The sequence below is a fragment of the Sebastes fasciatus genome, chromosome 6, assembly GCF_043250625.1.
Source record: "Sebastes fasciatus isolate fSebFas1 chromosome 6, fSebFas1.pri, whole genome shotgun sequence".
Lineage (NCBI taxonomy): Eukaryota > Metazoa > Chordata > Actinopteri > Perciformes > Sebastidae > Sebastes > Sebastes fasciatus.
In genome coordinates this window covers 6,768,645-6,786,265 of record NC_133800.1, presented here as the reverse complement: position 1 = coordinate 6,786,265, position 17,621 = coordinate 6,768,645, and the positions used below count along the sequence as shown (strand labels likewise).

Genomic DNA, 17,621 nt, shown 5'->3' with positions numbered 1-17,621 from the left:
CCGCTACTGAGGCTCCTGACGGTGTATTAAATGAATAAAGTGTAAAACAACCAATATGTCTTGTTTGTTCCTTGTTAATGATAGAGTTCAATCATCCAATCCACCAAACAACTCAAAACAAGAGTTAACACCAACAGGAGAATACACTGTTTACCATTGACGGAGCATTTTGGCAAATTTTTCTTGGGCGCTACCCACATAATCAGCTGTGCTGCTCATCCCACAAATGCATGATCCTTACAAGTTGGACATCATTGTGAAGGTCAATAAACAGGCTTTCCAACAATGAAAAATACAATGCCAATTAGCATTGTAACAACAGAGAAATGATCCACCAAACACAAGTTTACAAACTTTTTTTTCTGAGCTTATGTTGAAAAAAAAAAGTCATAGTATAGTACGCAGAAAAAAAGTCATAAAAAGTCATAATATTGCATGTAAAAAAAAAGTCATAGTATAGTATGTCTGTTTCAAGAACAACCCATGCAAAACATCTAATAATTTATCATTTTTATTTCATATTTGAATATAAATCTCTTTCAAATGAAAATACCTAAATGATAGACAAATCATACATATTTACAGAATTTATAAAAGGAACCAAAATAATCTGTGTTGACTTGTTATCTGGGATTTCTCTGACCTCTGACCATATATCTTTTACATATTCTTCGAATCAAGGAAATATGACTAATACATTTGTAGAGACATTGTTTCTGTGTTGCTGTTGCAAGAGTTCAAGACATGTACAGGTCAGGCAGCTCTTTGTAATACAGGATTCTGCCACCAATAAAAGATACCATATGACAGCTTACTGGAGTGTACATTTGGACAAAAAAAAGAAAAAAGTTGTAAAATCCACCGTTAGATTTTGGCCTGTGGAAGATGGCATTATGGAATAGATGCTGTTACAGAATAAATCCAACCCTGATGTGAGGGCTCATACAAGCTGCCATTTGTAGTCACAACGTGTGACTTAGTTACAGTTTGGTGAAATAGGCTACAGCTGAACACAAGATTAAAAAAAGAACATGTTCCCCTGGCACAGTATGAGGGATAAGGCTAAAACAGTGCACTCGTACCAATGCATACACCTACTGCTGACACACAGAAAACCAATCAAAACTCCAGTCTTTTTTTGGCAAGATTTGCAGAACAAGACAGGATTGCTGTAGTCCCAGAAAGAATGAGAATAAAATGAATTGCACAAAAAGTAAGAAAAAAAACTGACCTGACATATGATTACGTAGCTCGTCTAACAGCGGATCCACTGTCCTGTCAAATGCTGACACTTGTTAGGACTTTGTCGATCGAGCTGTGGATTGCTGAGCCACCATCATATTAAATACTTTTTTTCGACCTCAAACCATTGTGAGATGGAAAACATGTTGGATCTCTAGCTTTTGCTTCAGAACACCAAACCCACAAAAAGATAAAAGAGGTAGGTGATGTGACCTTTTTAAAAATGTGTATTGCTGGCATCCAGTGGTTAGACAGTTAAAAATGCATCAACACTACACAGAGGGCAGAATACTGTGTGTTATGAAACATACTTCTCAAACGGCTCACAGAGAAATTAGCTCCCCTCACTTAAACAAAAACTTACTGAGTGTAACCTAAATTGGGTGGCATTAGTCAGCTTTAGTTTGAGCAGTGGTAGTTTGTGGCAGTCTGGTGTTAAGCTAATTCAACTGTAAATATCAATTTAAGAGAAATTGGCAACAGGAAATCATACACAACCTTAATATATGACATACTTTCATTTCAGTCTACAACCTGTATCTGTTTGTAACACTGTATTGACACCATTGTGACGCCATGAGGTTTATGGCACAAGGTCTACAAGTATCATATTCACCTCTCAGTTAGCTCCTGTGAACAAAACTTCCCACTATAACGACTGAGAAGGCTTGACATCGCTTCAGATTTAACAGAAAACCTATTCTCAAAACTCAATAAGGCTTCCAAGGATCCAGCCTGGAATCAGATCAGCGTGTGGGAAAGAGCTACATTTTTCTGTAAATGTGTTAGTTGGATTATAGTTCTACCTTCACACATTCACTTGTTTTACTATAAGATGTAGGTCACTTTAAATGTCTTGGTGTCATTTAAAAAAAAAAAAAAAACAGAAAGAAAGAAAAAGCCCTGTGTTCAATTCCAACACACTGAAAAAGGCATTATTCACTCCAGCGGAGCGGAATCTATCAGACGATTGATGGCAATTATTGCACCGGACATGACAGTCAATGAAATAAAAAGGTTGCATGAAATGTCACAAAGAAATCATCGTATCATGCAACATGTGGGACGATAATGGAATGACATCAAGGGAGATGATTTCAGAGATTCGGGGTTAAAAGTGATTGAGATGCACACAGTCCTAGTCGTGACAACAGAGCAGCACTGTTGTTTTTTACGCAGCCATCCTGCACTCGCATGTCAACTACACGGATTATGATCTCAAGAATGATAGTGGCTCAAGATACATGTAGACATAGTTTGTAAAATAATAAAAAATACCATCAAAATTTGCATTCAAAATCATCTGTGCGACCAACTGAAATTGTCGAGTGAAATGGATGATTTTTTGCCAATCATTTGACAGAATTTATGCTTGCTTGATTGATTTTAAAAGGCCATATGCTTACAGCCTGTAAAACATACATAACTGTTAACTATTCACTTCTCAAACATTCAATATTTTTGTACTTACTACGCAAATTCAAAAACTCAAACATAAGTTGTTATTCTCTCATTCAAGTAGTGTGCCGTGCAGAGATAAGCAAAAGGCCAAAACAGGTGGGCCACGCAAAGCATCGGGTAGTTCATGAAGGAGTGTCTGGGCAGGGGAGAAAAACTTTGTGGGCACACCAGTGATGCACAGTTATAAAAAAAGAAAAAGAGGACAAAAGTGTCGTTCGGGAAACAACCGACTCCAGTGAAGAATTGCCCAAATCAACAGCTCATCTTGAAAAACATTCATGGTTCCAGTACTCAAACTGGCTCCACACATTCAGCCTCCTTTCAACATCGCTACAGGACATTTGACTGTAGTGGCTCGCACCAACATGAAAAAAAAGAAAAATAGAAGATAGTACAGCATTACAGATGGGATAACCTGGTGTTGGTTCAACGGTTAAAGATATCAGGACGTCCGCTCCTCCTCCACAAGCTGCCTCTGTCATCTTGCCTTCCTCTGAGCGCCCATGAAGCGCCTCTGCAGTGACATTTCAGACCTTTGGGCAGCAACGCAGAGCTACAACATGGCTATGCTCTCCGGTGTACAGTTGAGATGTGTGGATGTGCTGCTTCCCCCGGGGGACTTGAGGCCCTTAGTCGCCCCACCCAGTGTCGAGCCCCGTGCCCTGGTGCCCATCATAACCCCTGAGCCGAGGTGGTGACTCTGCTGCAGGCCCACCATCAGGGTCTCGCTGGTGACGGTGCCAAACTCGTAGGTGAATGTGCCGTAGAAGACCAGGATGTCCACCGTGAAGACCCACTCGCAGATGGCTGCAGCGTGCTGCAGGATGAAGCTTTCATGGATGAAGAAGATGCCGCCTGGGAGGAGGGCGAGTTAAGGAGGACAAACAACTCTGGTACATGTGGGAGCAAAACAAATAGAGCCCCTTTTCCTATTTCACTGAATCTACTGTGGCACAGGGAGGAGAGAATAAAAATGTCATGAGTCTGAGCCAAATCCATGATATAATGAGATAAGATATATGACAAGGAGCTTAACCTCAGGGTGCCAGATGTGAAATCATTATATGATTAGGGTTAAATCGAAATTGGCTTTGCAGCTCCATTAAACAGATGGGTTTAAAAAAATAGGATACCAGTCAGTGAATGCAGTATTAACCTAGGAGAGACTGTTATTAGTTATCAGATAATTTGCATGAACCTGAATGGTTCTCAACCCCATCACCAAACAGAAGAGGAGAAGTCAGACAGGAGTAAAGGGTGACAATAATGAGTGGTGAAGAAAAAACCCTGGACGCCATAGAGAGTCAGGCAGGGAAGAGAGGCCGCCATAGAAAGTGAAGGCATCAGCGTCACCATTGTTAAACAAAGAGGGCAGGAGGGGGGGATGAGCCCAGACAGATGTTATCGCGGCCTTGCTGTCCTGTCTCAAAGTTGAAGGACAAACATCTGCGCAGTAGTGTCTCAAGGCTAGTGGAGTGAAGAAGAAAACAAGATGTCTCTCCAATGTTTTAATCGGCATGAACACCACCTGATTAGACTGCGAGTTCCTTCATGTTGATCTATACCATTTTTGATATGAAGAAAAATATGTTTAATCGGGTTGTAACCAATGATGTTTACGAAGGCTCAGCCCAATAAGTGATTCCAGTGTGGGAAGACCAACAATATCAGGACCCTCGTGAAAAAGGTCAATTAGTGAAGGGTGATCAAAAGTTATATGATGTACTTAAAAGACATCAAAAATATGTATCAAAATTAGTGTTACATATAACATACAGTACATAACTACTGTATCTGCACAACAAGGGGGATGTTAAGTAAAGGATACTGAGGACGAGAGAGACCATGGCTCCCAGTGCCAGAGCCACTCTGAAGTGGGCCATCCAGTAGTCGAGGGCGGTCACAGCCACCCGGTAGGTGAGCACACACTGCAGGCACACAAACAGCAGCCCTGCTGGAAATGCAACACCTGCACCCACATAGTGTAGTGATTTGGCGTGATCAACCTGACAAAAGGAACCATACAGTTAGAAGGGTTGTTTCCACTTCCAAAAAATAAGCAAAAGGTAAAACAAATTTGAATGAAGTTTATTCATATTTACCTGGAAGTTGCCCACCATTACCAGACCCACAGCGTTGGTGCAGCCGGACACCAGAGCGCTGGTGTTGACCCAACATCGGTGGCTATGTTCGATCACCTGGGCGTAGCGCAGAAGGCACACCATCACCACTGCAGAAAACAGGGGGAGACGTTTACACTGCATCCATGACACAAAATAGAAACTAGAATTGTCGCCAATAAGGACATAAGGTCACAGTGACCTTGACCTTTGACCACCAAAATCTAAATCAGTTCATCCTTGAGTCCAAGTGGATGTTTGTGCCAAATTTGAGGAAATTCCCTCCAGACGTTCCTGAGATATCACGTTCAAAAGAAAGGGACGTATAGACGGAGAGGGCAGAGTTAAGACACAGCTGGGAGTTGGATCCAATTATTTAGGAACCAATCACTTTTCTTTTCACTTGGCTCTAGATATAGGGACCAATCTCAGGCATAGCCTCTGGTTAAATCTGATCCAAACCCCATTCTTTACAATGTTGAGCCATGATTGGTTCACTATTAAGACCATACACTAGATGGCAGTAAGGGAACACTTGAGTAAACCTCATTCATTTTGGATTTCAGGCTGGTCTTACGGATGATGCCGTTTCATCAAGTAGTCAGTGGTCACCTTTGTAGTCTGTAGGTTGCAAAAGACTACAAACAGTCCTAACCTTAAAAAACATTTTAAGCTGAAATCATCATTAAGTCCATTTGGTGTCATAGTGTTCAGTGTATATATCCAAAACAAGACCACATGGCTGACGCCAACTGGCGTGTATCGCTGTGGTAACTGTGCCTGCTGCAAGAATACAACAAACACAAAATCGTTCAATCATCCCCACACCGGGAGGATGGCTCTCATCCGGGAATTCATGAATTGTAAATCAACACGTGATTTACATGTTACTGTCCCTGTGGTTAAGCATATGTCGGACAAACCAAACGACCCTCTCTAACAATGAATATCCAAGCACAGCTGCAGTCCGCACAGGCAATATGGATTATGCAAACCACGGTTCATCCTCTTCCTTAAAATTCTGTGGGATTGAAAAAGTTATGATGCCTACTAGAGGAGATGGTATTTTAAAGAAACTGGCCCAGAGGGAAATGTTTTGGACAAACACACTGAACACTTTGACACCAAATGGACTTAATGATGATTTCAGCTTAAAATGCTTTTTAGGTTAGGACTGTTTGTATTCTTTTGCAACCTACAGACTATGAAAGTGACCACTGAACACTTAATGATACAGGATCATCCGTAAGACCAGCCTATGATTAAAAAAATGAATGAGGTTTATTGAAGTGTTCCCTTACTGCCATCTAGTGTATGGTCGTAATAGGGAACAGTGTTTTGAGGAGCTCAACATTGTATAGAATGGAGTTAGGATCAGATTTAACTATAGGCTATGGCTGAGATTGGTCCCTGTATCTAGAGCCATGAGAAAAGAAGAAAAGTGATTGGTTCCTAAATAACTGGATCCAACTCCCAGCTGTTTGTTAACTCTGCCCTTGTGTATATTACTGAACTGAACCGGTATACTTCACACGCTCTGAAGAACGCTCCGTGCCGAAACGCGTAAGCCAATCAAGTGAAATGCTAGCATTTTGTCCTACTTGATTTTGAAATCTCGGATGTGCTACCCTATCACATTTTATACTCATAGTATAGTATGCCATAAAAATGTAATAGTATAGTATGTCATAAAAAATGTCAGATTATGTCTAATTAGCATATGAATTCTTGAGTTATGGTCAAAAACCTGTTTTGTGAGGTCACAGTAACCTTGACCTTTGACCTCCACGCGTTCCTTAGATATTGCATTCACAATAATGGGACAGGCGGACAACCCAAAAAAATAATGCCTCCGGCGTGGAGGAATAGAAGTCACAATACTGTGTAAAAGTTTTGATATAAAACCGTGGGTCTGTGGATAATTGAAACATCATGGTTTGGTAAATTTAATTATTGTAGGTATTGAAATGGAAAACAAATAGATATTTTTCAGTTTTCTTACTGATGGGGGAAATCAGAAATTTTAAGGTATTGTACATATTTTCTTCAGATTCCAAAATGCTTTAAACATGATGCTCTTGTTTATTAACAGTGTTATCTATAGCTGGTGGACTGTCATGTGCCTGCACCCATTCTGCTGATGTTAGACTATCTGATTTGTTTGTTCTGCTGTCTCAGATGGGATGTGTTCTATAAGCTATTGACATCTCTGGCTGCATGAGGTCATGTTACTTGTCTTGACAGACTTAGCCTCACTGTTTGAAAACTATAAACCTGCAGGTAGCTGTCTGTTACAGTACTACCTCCAAGGCAGTAAAACGGTAAAAATACAGCTCAACAACAGTAAGGAAGTCAAAGGTCAAAACTAAAGCATCCAGGCAGCTTATATACTAGTGAGTGAGAGAGAGAGAGAATGGAGCTGAAAATAGACGGAATGATGGGCAGAAATTAAATGTAGAAATAAAAATGCAATGAAACATAAAAGACTGAAAAATGTAACTACATATGAGAAGAAAAGCAGCAGGAGACCAATTAAAGGCCGAGTGGGGAAAATTGGGACAGAGCTGAGTGGTGATAACACAAGACATGGAGGAGGAGCAAAGGAGAAAGGCCATGGAGGGCACATACAGGGGAGGACAGAAGGGGGAAGTGGAAGGAAAGCTGCATTCATTATTGATTAGAGAGCACAGGCTATTTCAAGCCCCTCCGTATCTCTTGGAGGCTAGTGGCTGGCGTCTGTGGGCACCATGGAGAATTAATATAACACACATAACGGACAGCGGAGACAGACAGCAAACACTTTTCACCTCAACTCTACTGATTTGTTGCTTTTGTGTTAAAGAGCAGAAGGCAGCAGTCTTATTTAGTGTACTTAGTTTAAATTGCAGATCACTGATTTTAAATTATTGCACATTGATCAGTATTTAACAATGATTTTTTACAGTACATCAGCCCATATTTGTGAAAACATTTTACTACATTATAGTAAAAAAATAAAGAATATTTAATTGATACTTCACTAAAAAAAAAAAAGAATTGTTTGCCTTTTAATACCCCCTTGTACATCATATTAGTTTTGGGTTTCTTTCGGTCATGGGATTATACAGGGGGAAATCATTTTTAAAGGAATAATTCCACATTTTTGAAAAATATCCTTATTCTCTTTCCTGCTGACAGTTAGATGAGACGATTGATACCACTCTCATATGTCTGTACACTGAATATGAAGCTACAGCCAGGAGACAGTAAGCTTAGCTTGGCACAAAGAGCGGAAACATTGAGCCTGGTGTCCGCCTTCCAACACCTTCCAAGCTCACTAATTAACACATTATATCTTGTTTGTTTAATCTGTACAAAACTAAAAGAGTAAAAACAGTAAATTGTTTTACTGGGAGTTATGTGCTGAAAATATTTTTCTCCAGGCAGTGACTTCCTGGAGTCTCCACTGGTTGCCCGGCAACCTCACAGAGACGTCATGTCTCTGGGAAGTCACGGCCTCCGGCAAACAAATAGTCCAGAACATAACCCCCTATAAAATCATATCTTTATTTATAAGTGAGCTTTGGAGGCACCAGTAGGAAAAACAGAGGCAGGCTAGCTGTATCCAGTCTTTAAACTAAGCTAACCATATCCTGGCAGTAGCTTCATATTTAGTGTACAGACATTAGACTAGATTCAATCTTCTCTTAGCAAAAAAGTAAATTGGCATATTTCCAAAACATGTCGTAGTATTCCTTTTAAGAAAGAACTCTTGCACACACCATGTCTTTTAATGGCATAACTGTGTGTGTATGTATGGTTTTAAATTCAGTTAGAACAAGGCCTTACCCATGAAGGCTCCAACGTTGCCGATCAAGCTGAACAGGCAGCTTTCAGGAGGGAAGGACCCACATTTACTGTAGCACATGGAGACAAAACAACTCTCAGTATCAAAGGTAGGAGAATAACCTATACCTACATGTATCACTATATGCAAGACCACAGTCCCTTTGCCATCTGTCAGTATGTTTTACCAAGACAGACAGCCATGTACAGTCAAAATGTATAGGAACAAATAAAATTATGCAAACTATGATTGCACGCATGTGAACTACACTTCCTAATACAAGAATGTAAAAGAATGTAAACCAGCTTGCCCTGATATCATATCTAGAAGTACAACTGAAATTTAGATGAGGCCTTTCCATACACTGAAAAAAAGCCTGCCAGTCTCATGATGCCTTTTTACAAGAGTGCTTTTGTACTTGCCCGTGGTTAGAGGCTTATTTGCAGATTAAACTAATGCAGTTTATGCAAAGTGTGGGTTAATGACTGTCACAGAGCCACAACATAACAAGGTGCTAATTCATGCCTCGGGGGCCTTTGCTGACACAAAATTGCTTTGTATTCTGCAGAAAAAAAAAGAGGAGGAGAGGTAGAATAGCAGACCTGATGAGGGGGATGTCCTGGATGGTACAGCATGTCTTGGGGAAGCCTGGTCTGGGCAGCTCCTCTGTGCATGTTACATTGTAAAACCTGGAGAAGTGACACAATGAGTTCAGTTCATTCCCTTCTGGTAGCTGTGGAATCAGACTGGGTCCAGATTTAAAAAATGAAAATAAAATGTGGGATATTAAGAGTCTTGCGCCCCTATTTCCTCAGATCAAAAGAGGAACATCACTCACCAGTTCTCCACAGGACAAACATGGTGATTCATCACAGCCATGGCATACCTGCGGGGCAAGGAACACAACATCATTTAAAGCAAGAAATGGTAAAGGTCAAACAGTGTTCTAATCCCTAATGACACAAGCTGTTATCAAGAGAGATGATTATACTGGGCTTGAGAAAAAGGGTCATTCAGCAGGAAATGATATTCATTGGAGCATGTGAATATGCTCAAATATTTATTGACAGTGTGGATATCTCAGTATATTTGCACATCAACACATTTCCGTTTGCAATTTCCATCTTTAATTTTTGATCATGTAAAAAGCTTGTGATGCCCAGTTACGCAACCCAATAAATTAGTACTCGTTGCATCTGCACACATGAGAATGTGAACACATTATGTTTCAATGTGACGCAGGCAAGCGTTACTGTAACTCACACTATCCATATTCCTGTGATGGAGAAGGCAGACAGGCTGACAGGCAGGACGATCCAGGCAGTCATTGGGCTGGCAGTGAGCTGGCTTTGTCCCAAGCATGGGGTGAGATGGGGGCTTCGGGCTGGAGTGGCGACACGACAGGAGGGACCAGGTGGGGGGTGGGTGGGGGTGCGGGGTCACTAACACACAGGGAAACACACAGGGGGGGACATGAGGAAAAAAGGGGGAATGGCACAGCTCTTCTGCTCCACAGGGCCCTGCAGCCAGCAGCAACCTGAAGGAAGAGAGGGAAAAGTTTGACTAAATATATGAAAAATACACATTCAACCACTGAATTGCATGTCACTCAAAATGCAACACTGCAGCTGTAATGTAACTGGGTCTATCTTGCCTTGACATACAAAGCTGACTTCAAAGAACGAGAGGCAACAACTGCCTCACGTCTTGTGTACTTGAGACGCAGCAAAGACTACAGTTGACAGCCAGCTGACATGCTGACATGCACGTACGTTCTGTGCCTGCGTGACAGGAAGCTACTACTTAGTGGTCTGTATGTTCTACTCCATTGCAGAAGGATTTTCACATCACTGTAAATCTGTGGATCTCATATGCTCGTTGCACAAATTGTGTCTAATAAAAGAATGCAAATTGTTGAACTGGTGCCGACTCAACTTAGTGGAAAGGACCTATTACTGGACAAACTAGAATATCAGCCTTTTTTTGCATAAAGTTCTCCCTCTATCATTGTTAAACATACATGGAAATAGTATTTATAAAGATAAAAATCTTGCTCTTTGGTTCTGAATGGCTGAAAATAAAACCTGGTGTTTACTGTAAATGGTTTAGAAAGATGAAGCATGCTCTAAACAACATGGTCCAGAAATATGCATTTGTTTTTGCTACCCTGTTTTATGGTGACTTTTCTCTAAATCACACAAGTACTGTTTGACAGAAAGACAAGCACCTCTTGAAAAGAAATGAAAAGCAACATGAAGCTGGGAAAGGTACTGTCGGGGCAAAGTGGAACATTGTGAGAATGAGGACTACTCAGCCAAGGTCAGCCCTGTGGTGGAGGGAAGCGTGGGACAACACGTATCATTTTACACGGTGTACAGTCACAAGTGTGTCCTTCGCTCAGAGGGAATATACAGTGAACAAGATGAACTTGTCTTGAACTAATCCAAATGAAAATGGAGCTCTTAAAAGGAGAAGGGTCAAACTCACATATAAAGCAGTGTTAAACATGATTTTATATATATTTAAAAAAAAAAAAAAGGTTATAATATCCGACACTTTGTGATTATTGTCAGGGTGCAGGAAACCTTAACATGACCTTTTTAACCTGCTGCGGCTTTGACCTTTGGTCTCTTTTGAATTAGTGGTGTGGTGATTTGTTTTTTCTTATCACTTATTGCAGCAGTTTTAGATGCCCTGCTGTTAAAGATAGTTTAAAATCTGTTTTTTTAAACAGTAATGGTAATCAATCACTTGCTGACAGTATATCAACTAGATCATATGATGCCATTAACTTCCTGTCATTCTTTAAAAATGTTTCATTATTTTCCTATTAGTCTGCAGACACCAAAGCTGGACAAAATAGGAAGAGTCTTACTTCTGCAAAGCCAGACCACATCAGGAGTGTTCTGCTCTATTATTTTTAAACTATAACAGTAGAGCTGCAACAATTGGTCGATTAGTCGATAGACAAAATCAGTGCCAACTATTCTGATGATCTATTAATTGTCTTGAGGCATTTCTTAAAAAATAATGACAAATGTATCTGGTTCCAACTTCTCAAATGTGTATACATTTCTGGTTTCCTCAGTCTTCTATGACAGCAAACTGAATAGATTTGGGTTTTGGACTGTTGGTTGGACAAACTCAAGAAATCACCTTGGGATCTGGGAATTTGGGATGATAGTTTTAACCATTTCCTGACATTTTATACACCAAAACACTAATTCGTTATTTGAGAACATAATCAACTGAACAATTGATAATGAAGCTGCTGCCCTAAAGACTATGTTTACATAGTCTTAAACTATGATGTTCATGCTTCTATAGAGGTTGTACATACAATAGTTAATGTGTACACAAGTAAAAAAGTATACTTGTCAGTGATACTGTGATGTTGTAATGTAGAGACTCTCATTGTTTATAGTGGAACCTCCCTAAGGCTGACAGGGGACTTCCAGTTTGGCAGGGAACCAGTTTCCTTCCATCACGCTCAAAGAAATGGATTAAAATCACATAACTGATTTCTTTCCATTTCCACCAAAGTACCATCAGAGGTGATTGTTTTATCAGAAGCCACCAGGAGTATAGGTGGGGTTTTTAAAGGTCCTCTATATGACATTCAGAGCATTAATATAGCAGTAAACAACTATTTGACATAGAGGAGTAATGTCTACCTGAGCAGAGAATGAAGTCGCTTTACCTCTGTGTGTGTTGTAATCCAATCTTCGCTGTGCTTTGTTTAAATAGCGGGTCCGGACGTGCGTGCCTATTTGTGCATGTGAGCGTGCCCTACTTGCTAGCTCATGGCCACTGCTCTGCACTGCGCTCATTCACCAGTTATAGCTAATAACTCCGTACCAGCCAACAGCATCGTTGCAGAAGCGTAGCGCCCACCCTCCGGTTCCCCCTCAGGTAAACAAAGTTAGGTTTATCAGCACTGTTGCCATTGTTTGCACAGTTAGCATTGGTACCTGCGAGCCACCAGCTCAGCCATCGCCATTTTGAGAGCCATGTGGAGGCAATAGATATGCTCTGAATTTCAAATTTAGGAAAGGGTTTGGTGTGGTTAAAGATAAGACTAAAGCATTTGGACAGAATTTAGACAGAATGCCTATTATTGATACCCCCATCTAGAAGACAAAGACTCACCCGACCCAATGACCACCCCCATCTGCTATACAAGCTCCTCCATCTGCATGGACATCATTAAACAAACAGACCTTGAGTCACAGTGAGTATACGGACATTTGCTCACAACATCATATTTGACCTCAGTTCAACAGCTTTTGTTAATCAGCTTTGTTGGAGTAGCTGGCCAAACACTTCTATCAATCGTTTGTTGTCTTCTCTGCCTACTTTACTCTAAAATAGGTAAATACATTTGACAGGGTCTTTACAGGTTGCTCTGGTAACTATGGTTTTCTTTCCAAAATAAAACCTTCAGCCAAGATGGAATATCTTCTGACTTTCACATTAATCAAAAAAAAGTGTTGATCAGTTAGGGGGTATTATTTTCTTGTGTTGGTTTTGGTTCACCACTGAGGTAAGAGTGTATTAGAAAATAAATAACTACCCAGTTACCCCATACAACATCATCTGCAACTCAAGTCAACAATTGGTACAGTTTGTCCTGTCAGCTGTGTTTCTAGCTTATTTCTTTTGTTTTAATTGTATTCTTCTTTTCTCAGGGCATTTCCATAAACAAACACTGAGACTAGATTACATAAGAATGTGTTCACATGCAGATTTTTTTTAAAACATCCAAGCTGCTATCCTGCACTCAACAATAAAGTGTAGCTGTTTCCTGCTATGGTTTGGTGTGCGTGGTAGTTGTTTCCTCTTCTGAATGTATACGGTCAGCAGTAGAGAGCTTGTAAAGTCTTTTGAAGTACTGTCAAATATGGCGCTCTGAGCAAAACCCAGAATACCCACTTCAAGTTGAGGTTGTGTTACAGTGTTCACACCAGATAGTGAAACTTGCAAATCACAGCCAGAAGAAGACATAAAAGGCGACTATAAAAGCATGCAGACTTAAGGGCACACATAAAACAACAGCCAATCACCTGACATTTTTGACCCACAGCAGGCAAAAGAGGTACAGCTGGTGTGAATTGTTGTTTTGATACTACCATTGAGTGTCCCAAAGCCAGACATTTTCAATTCTACAGATAGTCACTTTAAGATTGTATATAAAAATGTGGGCTCTGATGTGCATTGTTCTGCATACATGCATTTCTATGATACTGGTGAAAACACCCAGGTTAGACTGGACTTGAGTACTTTGTATGAAGTGTTGTTCTTTATAGAGTGGTGTAGGAATGAATCCTAAAACCCGGAAATTAGTTAGCATATTAACTACTTCCGGTTCCCTCGTCTAGAAGTTAAAGGGATTTTTGAATGGCTTTTTAGTTAGAAGCCTGAAATAAGGTCTGTGGTAAACACAAGCTGAAGAGATTTTGACATTTTGTCCTATGACATAAAATACATCAATAAATACCCCACTCATGAACTTTGAAACCTTTGTGTGTCTTAAAAAAGGCAGATACTAACAAGTGGCTAAATGAGACTACTAAATTTCATCACGCCGACTCGTCCGCCTATACAGCCGTATACTCACGCTCATGCGACCGTGGTGTAGTTTGCATTTACACTTCGAAAATCATAAAAGTAATGTTCATTTGTGAAGCTTATCTTACGGAACAAATAATGTATCATAAACTTGTGTTTGCCACAGAGCTTATCTTCTGCAATAATCCAAAACCCAATGGAAAAATCCCATTGGCTTTTTTGTCGAGGGAACCCAGGGCAATAATAACTTCCTGGTAGGCCACAAAAATAATATGTCACCACAGGAGCACTCTATTGGCTTCAATTAGAATAACTTGGCATGAAAATGGAATTTTAATAATGGATAAATAACTTGTAAGGGTTTACAAACCACTTTTTATGTTTTGATATCAGTCCTCAAAAGGCATCTCAATATTAGGTATTCAATTTAGAAATTCTATTTCTATTCGCACTATTTCTGTTTATTGTTATTATCATCAAAAGAAACATGATTTCACCTCACATTAACAACCACTCACAATCACACAAAAACTTGTAAACTTGTCACAACAGGACAGTAACATTACCTTACATGAAATGATGAATAACTGGTGAAAGTTAACAAACCGGTTGCAGACGTAGCTCAAGTCAGTAAGATGTACAGTATTACCATTATTGAATTTCTTTTAATATCCATAACTAGCCTCTCAGGAGCAGCTGAAACGCTGGATACTGAGTTAATCACGGGCAAAGCTGAGTGTGTGTTTGTATATCCTCCTGGGAACCGAGTTAAAAAGTGTATCTTCCAAACCTTTTTTTGTGATTTACTTCCTATTTAGGGTTAAAAGAAAATCTTAACAATTTAGGCTTGTTAAACTTTCTTTTTATTGTCCACTGTAGTGGACTACAGGACTATTTCAGTGTGCAGGACTGCTCCAACTCAGTTATTTTAAATCAAAGCTTAAAACTTTGCTGTTTGCTGCTGCTGCCTTTTATTAAACCAGATAAAGATCTTAAACTGCACTAGAGCTTTTACTCTTGTGTGTTATACTCTATTTTAGCTTCTATCCTAGCTTGTTTTTATTTCCCAATCTTTAATGTTTTTAAAACTGTTTTAATTATGTCTTGATGTTCTTTTACACTTTGTCGCAATGTTCTTGAATGTTTATGTAAAGCACTTTGAATTACCCTGTTGCTGAAATGTGCTATACAAATAAAGTTGCCTTGCCTTGAAAAGACTAAAACAATGAACAGATTATGGCTGTAGAGTGATATTAAACCAAGAATACATTCAAATTGATTACAAAAAAAACACATGCCATATCACTGGAAAGCCTAGGATGCCATCTTTACAATACACCAGGGGTTGATAGAGTAGGTCAAAAGAGTAAGAGGATATGCATGTGGACAAAATGTCAACTACTGAGGACACATGTCACTTGGCTCGGTCTCAGGAGGATATATATGTGTACGGGGGGCCATAACACCCCCATGAAAATGGAATTTGGGGCTGATAAATAACTTGTAAGTGTTTACAGTTTTAATATCAGTCTCAAAAGGCATCTCAATATTAGGTATTCAATTTAGAAATTCTGTTTCTATTCGCACTGCTGCAGTGGGCCAAGTGACATGACACAGAAAACTATTTCTGTTTATTGTTATTATCATCAAAAGAAACATGATTTCAACCTCACATTAACGATCACACAAGATGTAAACTTGTCACAACAGGAAAGTAACATTACCTTACATGAAATGATGAATAACTGGTGAAAGTTAACAAACCGGTTGCAGACGTAGCTCAAGTCAGTAAGATATACAGTATTACCATTATTGAAATTCTTTTAATATCCATAACTAGCCAGCTAAAACACTGGATACTGAGTTAATCATGGGCAAAGCTGAGTGTGTGTTTGTATATATATATATATGTGTATATACATACATATATATATATATACATATATATATATATATATATATATATATATATATATATATATATATGTATGTATATACATATATATACATATATATGTATGTATATATATGTATATATGTGTATATACATATATATATACATATATATGTATGTATATGTATGTATATATGTGTATATACATATATATACATATATATGTATGTATATATATGTGTGTGTGTGTAGGGGGGGCCATAACACCCCCATGCCCCCACAGCCATTCAGAGGAAACACTCGCCCCTGTACTTTAAGACTCGAGAAAACTGTGACAATGTACTTTAATTCAATCTCTCCACTTCTCCACAGTGGACTCCAGCAGCCAGACAGCCGGAGCAGCATCCCTGAGTCCGGCAGCCTGCTCTCCGGTGAACCGGGTAACAGTACCGTTAGCCTCGTTAGCTTCAGCCTAGCTAGCTAGTTAGCTTGCACTTTGCCAGTTGTCTTGACTTGCTCGCGTCTTGGTTTCCGCTAACCTAAGCGATGCGCTGCTGAACTAAACACAGTTAGAGGAACAGAAACACTGCCGCTAATGGGCCAGTTTGTACACAGAAAGCAGAGTACTCTTACCTTCAACCTGCTAAGCCCACCACAGACCTCAACAACCTTGGTTTCCCTTTAAAAACAGCCTTTTCTCAGCAGACCAGGCTAGCGGCAGAAATAACTTCCGGCTTTGCTTTTCAAAATAAGACAATGGTAGTTTCACTGATTTTAGGAAATTATACAAAAGGCCTATTTGTTTGTTTTTACATTTCTTTAATGCCATTGTTTTAATATGAGTATAAACATAGAATATGCTCTGCAGTGTTACCAAAATATACTGAAAAACATACAACACAAACAAAATAGTAGATATCTTGGAAGGAATCACCCAATTTGTCCCCCAGGCAATAAAAGAGATATACCTGCAACTTCGATGCCAGTCGGAATAAATAACCATACATGTCAGTTTAATTTACATCAACAGTTTCACATTCAATCCAGTGTATTTTGATATGATTTTTTTTTTTTTTATATGCCGCTTTTATTTTCGCACAATCGCATAATCTCTGGTGTTATTGTGGCGTGATTAACTTGACGCAGCTCTCAGTGTTGTCAGGCCCTGCTGTGCTGTGAGACACCTCTGGCTGGAGTTTTTGGTGAGAATGTCCATTGAGAAGTTTAGTTTAAATCTGTTAGGGGTAATGCACCTCCTGAAATCACATAAGAGGAACGTGATTACTTATGTTTATCTCGTCAAACAACATACCTGGAATTTCAAATCTGGATTAGGATTTAAAATGTATGTCATAGTCAACTTTTTCATAAAATGTATAAAAATAATATATATATGTATGTATATGTATATATATATACATATATATACATATATATACATATATATGTATATATATCAAACAAATTCAGTGACATTGTACAGTAAACACTTGACCTCCACACTTATAAT

General features: G+C 39.3%; 2 protein-coding genes across 2 annotated transcripts in view; both read right to left on the bottom strand.

Annotated features, from left to right (window-relative positions):
* The window catches only part of LOC141768878 (poly [ADP-ribose] polymerase tankyrase-1-like), a 106,722-nt gene that overhangs the window by 31,315 nt on the left and 57,786 nt on the right, over positions 1-17,621 (bottom strand). The window lies entirely within an intron of this gene.
* On the bottom strand, positions 496-16,868 carry LOC141768876 (transmembrane protein 150A-like). Its single transcript, XM_074637342.1, has 8 exons — positions 16,745-16,868; positions 9,913-10,186; positions 9,488-9,535; positions 9,252-9,338; positions 8,652-8,719; positions 4,806-4,933; positions 4,532-4,709; positions 496-3,558 (listed from the first exon to the last, which is right to left on the bottom strand). Exons 2-8 carry the CDS (start codon positions 9,975-9,977, stop codon positions 3,257-3,259), a joined length of 876 nt encoding a protein of 291 aa, XP_074493443.1. The 5' UTR covers positions 9,978-10,186; positions 16,745-16,868; the 3' UTR covers positions 496-3,256.